The sequence below is a fragment of the Cynoglossus semilaevis genome, chromosome 10 (genome assembly GCF_000523025.1).
Source record: "Cynoglossus semilaevis isolate Cse_v1.0 chromosome 10, Cse_v1.0, whole genome shotgun sequence".
In the NCBI taxonomy this organism is placed as follows: Eukaryota; Metazoa; Chordata; class Actinopteri; order Pleuronectiformes; family Cynoglossidae; genus Cynoglossus; species Cynoglossus semilaevis.
The window spans coordinates 20,119,674-20,124,801 of NC_024316.1; the positions used below are offsets into that span (position 1 = coordinate 20,119,674).

General features: G+C 47.8%; 1 protein-coding gene across 1 annotated transcript in view; it reads left to right on the forward strand.

Annotated features, from left to right (window-relative positions):
- Positions 1–3,017, forward strand: part of LOC103385522 (sodium- and chloride-dependent taurine transporter) — a 31,671-nt gene extending 28,654 nt beyond the window's left edge. The window contains exons 11-14 of the mRNA XM_008319444.3: positions 42–144; positions 550–650; positions 736–906; positions 1,360–3,017. Of these exons, the coding sequence (XP_008317666.1) occupies positions 42–144; positions 550–650; positions 736–906; positions 1,360–1,515 (531 nt within the window). The 3' untranslated portion in view covers positions 1,516–3,017. The remainder of the gene's footprint in view (positions 1–41; positions 145–549; positions 651–735; positions 907–1,359) is intronic.
- Positions 3,018–5,128: the final 2,111 nt, after the last annotated feature.

Consider the following 5,128-nt stretch of genomic DNA (forward strand, 5'->3'; position numbering starts at 1 on the left):
CCTCTCCTCTGTCTCTGTGATTCACGGCCCTGTGTTTCCAGGGGGGCATGTACGTGTTCCAGCTCTTCGACTACTACGCGGCCAGCGGGGTGTGCCTCCTGTGGGTGGCGTTCTTTGAATGCATCGCTGTAGCCTGGGTGTATGGTAAGTGGACAGCACCCCACGTCTGGGGGTGTGGCCCGGTTTTTTCCCCCAAGAAATGTCGGCGGTCAGAACTCAGTACCGATAGAAGCTGCGACCGTGTGGAGCCCCTGACCCTTATATTGGACAAAATAGTCGTGTTTATTTAACTGGGTCTGATGTTGTTTTATGTTCAATATTGAACGATTGTGACCCCCCCCCTCATACCCCCCCACACCTCCCCTGATAATGGCTAAAGTCAACATGAAGGCAGATACAAACTCTGACCCAGAGTTTGCCCCGGGGCAGGTTCCAGGGAAAACAGTTCTAGACCTAGGTTTGTGTCTGTAAACAACAGGAAGTCCATCTCCCGGACTTCCTGTTCTTCCCACTGTCACGGATCACTCACGCGGCTCGTGGTTCCCGCAGGAGTGGACAATTTCTACGACGCTATTGAAGACATGATCGGCTACAGACCGAACCCCTGGATGAAGTGGAGCTGGACCGTCATCACGCCCGTCCTCTGCATGGTAACGACTGAGCGCCGCGTCCGTGGTGGAGAGCAGGTCAGCGCCCCCTCAGGTCCAGGTCACTCAGACGTGTTTGTTTCCTCAGGGATGTTTCGTCTTCTCCCTGGTGAAGTACAAGCCCCTGACCTACAACAAGGTGTACGAGTACCCCGACTGGGCCATCGGAGTGGGCTGGTGTCTGGCCTTGGCCTCCATGGTCTGCATCCCACTGGTGATGGTCATCAAGATCCTGCAGTCCGAGGGACCACTGATTGAGGTGAGGGTTAGGGGTCAGGAGTGGGATCCAGGACGCATAGACGTGTTGTCCTCTGGGGGGCGCCAGATCACTGCAGAGAAGAGTGAAAACAGTGAAAAAAGAAAGGTAGAATCTCTGAAGGATTTGATCCAGTAAAACCACGGGGTAACTTCACGATGGTCTTTGAGGGGTTAACTGCTGATGACCCCCCCCCAACCAAACCCTCACTGTTTGAAAAAATAACTTGATATTTTCTCGTCTATAACTAAACTAAACCAACAACAGTTTTAGAACTGAGACTGATTTTATAAAACGTTTTTTTTCGGCTGATGATGCTCAGATATGACAGTTTTTCCATGGTTAAAAACAATTATAATTAATACTAATGAGTGGGCAGGTGGGCTGTGACCTCTGACCTCTGTCACTCCACATCACCATGACCCTGTGACGGACGATTGTTCTTCTGCCCCCCAGAGGATCAAAGCTGTGGCAGCACCGGCCAGTTCAGGCGTGAGTTCCCGCCCTAAAGAGTACAACATGAACGGCAGCGAACTGACGCAGACGCTGGACCCCAACGGGAACAACGGCTCCACCAAGCCCCCCCACACCATTGTGGAGACAACAATGTGAGCGCTCTCTGTGAGAGGATTAAAGTTGCGATGCTTTCTGTGCCGTCGTGTTTGCTAACGCTGATCATGCTAGGTTTACACTGTAGTGGTCTGTGGTTCTGGCCGTTTCTACGGAGAACGTCTTTGTTTTTGTTTTTCTTCTTTTTTACGTTATTAATATTGTGGATGTTACACTTGATGCTGTAGTTGACACTGGTCTCAGATCAGAACTTCTTCCAGACAGAACGCGTCGGTGTCGACTACAGTTCACCGAAGCAACGAGGAATCTGGTTGGTTGATTTTTTAGCGATTTCTAAACATTAACTTCATGTTCTCTAAACACACGACTGTGGTGGAACTCACAGTACCATGTACTGTGAGTACTGTGTACCTCTACCAACATACCTCCACAAAGAAATGGGTCAGGGGTATTTAGTCTTGTTTCTGCCCCCTCTCAGTGTTTCCCTCCTGTTGATTTTCAACAAGGGTCAAGGGTCAGGGGTCCTTCAGAGGGACTGCACTTTTCCAAGGATTTCCTCATAAAACAGACACAGAGTAAACAGTACTATACCGTAATTGGACACATCGACTCAGTCCAACGTCGTCCTGGTCCAGAGACCACGTGTTAGCAGGGTTAGCTTGACTTCAAATTGAAATGCTACTGCGCTAACACAGGGCTGATAACTCACCAATAGCACAACACCCTGATTCCGATCCGTAAACACAGCTAACAAATGAGATACTAGCGCCCCATAACTAAGCAAACAACGTGGATCATTGAACAGCGCCACCTACTGGCCAGGGAAGGAGAGCCACACGCTCCAATGCACAGAAAAAAGTCACGTTTCTCAATTTGAAACGAAAAAGAAAAGTGGGATTTCTGTATCATACATGAAGGAGTGGTTAGTGCTCTTGCCTTACAGCAGGAAGGTGGCTGGTTCGAGTCCCGGCTCTCGGTGCTGTTCTGTCTGTTTGAAGTTCCGTCCAGTTCCACTACAGTCCTGAAACCAGAGGGTTTGGAGACGACGTTAACGTTCACTCTAAACTGACCATAGGTGTGAATGTTGTCTCTGAATCCCTCTGATGGACTGGAGCCCCCTCCCCCCCCCACACACACCTCCTGTGATTGGCTCCTGCCAGCCCCCCCCAACTGTTTTCACTACGATTTTTTTTTCTTGCACTTTAAAAACTGTAATATTTTGAAGACCTCTGGGTAGAGCAGCTGATTTAGCCGTAGTTTTTGATACTCTGACACCGAGAACGTAGAACCAGCCTGACACCAGACGTTCTACTGCAGAACAGTGAGGAGGAGGAGCTGTGATGTCATCGTAGATGAAGATCAGGTCAGCTGACTTTAGATACTGAATTATTTTTCAATACACAGATAACTTTTGTAAAAAAACAAAACTGTTTACATCGTACCACAGCTTCAGTCCGTTTGTTATTCCTCTGTTTTAAACTACTGTAAACAGAATGAGTCGAAAAGTTCTGAGACAAATAAATAAAAACTGTCCATTTCCTCCACGGCTCAGTCTGCTCTCTTCTTCTTCTGTGGCATGACCTTTAACCCCAGGTCACAACCTGCTTCTCTGTCTGACCTTATCAAAATACAGTTGAATTAAAGGTTCATTCAGGAATATAAAAACTCAGATGGTTCTGGGTCAGAACCTGTCGATGAGCTTCAGTCTCAGTTTGTTGACAACAGAAACCTGAATAATAAAAGGTCTGAGGCTCGGACTCACCCTGTATCTGTGAGGTGTCATCATCATCATCATCATCATCATCAGAGGAGGAGGAGGAGGATGAAGAGTTTCATTCTGACATGTAGTAAACTCCACTCAGCCCAGTGGGAACAGACGCCTTCGTCAGAACTTAAAAAACAATGAGAAAGTGAGAAAAACATGGACTGACCTCTGAGGTCGGACCAGGACTGACCTCTGAGGTCGGACCAGGACTGACCTCTGAGGTCGGACCAGGACTGACCTCTGAGGTCGGACCAAAGTATTTCTAACTCTACATTATTTGAAAATAAAGATACAGTTTTAACCGACTGTTGTCTTATTGACGCCTTTGTGGAGACCAACACACACACACACACGTTGGCTGTCCATACATGGACCGGTCTCAACACAGTCCAGACCTCCACCTTATTAGGAACCAGGGTCTGCGTCAGATCAGACTTTATAGAGTAGTGTCTACATTGAAGTACTTGGTGAAGTATCTGGAGCAAATACTGCAGTTGTTACTGTGTCAGGTCTCCAGTGCAGGACAGTGTGTGTTCAAGTCCCAAACCTCCCGACCTTCATCACGTGACGTCACAACAGTTTTACTTCACTGCGACGTCTGCTGTCAGATACGTAGATATACTTCATAGTACCTTCCAGAACTGCAGTGAAGAAGAAAAATACTACAACATAAGAATGTGATAATTCCATCACTACGTGTAAAGAATTTCTTCTCTCAACCAAGACCTTCAGTAGTCCTGGTCCTGGACCTGGTCCTGGACCTGGACCTAGAACCAGGGTCACACTGATAATACAGTAGTATCTGCAGCTGTAGTACTTTTTTCATGAAGTATGGATTCATGTCAACGTCACGTCTTAGAGCCGTGGCAACGGTACGAGCAGCGAAGGGAATTACCCCCAACACCCCCCCCCAGGACACTGGACCAGTCCTGAGCCGTTGAAGTGTAAATCACTGTGATTTACCCCTGACTGAGGCCCCCCTCCCCCCCCCCCAACAGTCTGATTGTACTGTAATGTTTATGGGACAGTATGAATGGTACCACGAACACACAGTTACTGTAGCAGGGAGTCAGGGGAGTCTGTAGGGGGCGCAGATGAGGTCACATCGAGGGTGGGCCGAGGGGCGGGGCGGGGGGGTTGATCTGGGGACAAAGTTGACAGACCAATAAAAACTCACATCAGTTTATTCTTCGTTCATAATAAATAAAAATAAAATCATTAATTAAATGAAAAGTTCCGTCCAAACAGTTCCTGACGTTTCATGTTAAAAACAATTCAAAAGTGTTCAGCCACATGTAGTACCCACAGAGTACATGCACATACAGTACTACTGTATGTGCATGTACTAGGTGTGAAGTACTGAAGGCCGGTACACACAGTAAAACACAACATGACATTTCCCAGAATTCATGTGTCCACAACAGTGGTTCTCAAACTATGGTACAAGGACCTCCAGGGCTTCTGCAGTTCATGGTCCTGGAAACCAGTTCCTGTTTGGTCGGTCAGTTTGACCTGGTCCTGGTCCTGGTCCTGGTACTGGTCCTGGTCCACCTGGTCTGGGCCGCTGCAGTCAAAAACAGTGACCTGGAACTGATGGTTCTACTGTGCAAAAGGAGAAAGTTCCAGAACTTTCTTGGAGACATAACTGAATTCGTATGGCTGTGAATGTAAATGAGTCAAAATAGCGCCACCTCTGGTTAAACCTGTGATGTGATTTAGTGAGAACACAAAAAAGGAACAAGAACCAAAAAAAAAAAAAAGTCTGTGAAGTGAAAGTGAACGAGTGTCAGAGGTGGAGGAACCGACTGTGAGGGAGGAACCGAGAGCAGTGGGAGGAGGAAGAGGAGGAAGAGGAGGAGGAGACACAGGTCTGTGGGGGGGGGGGGTTAT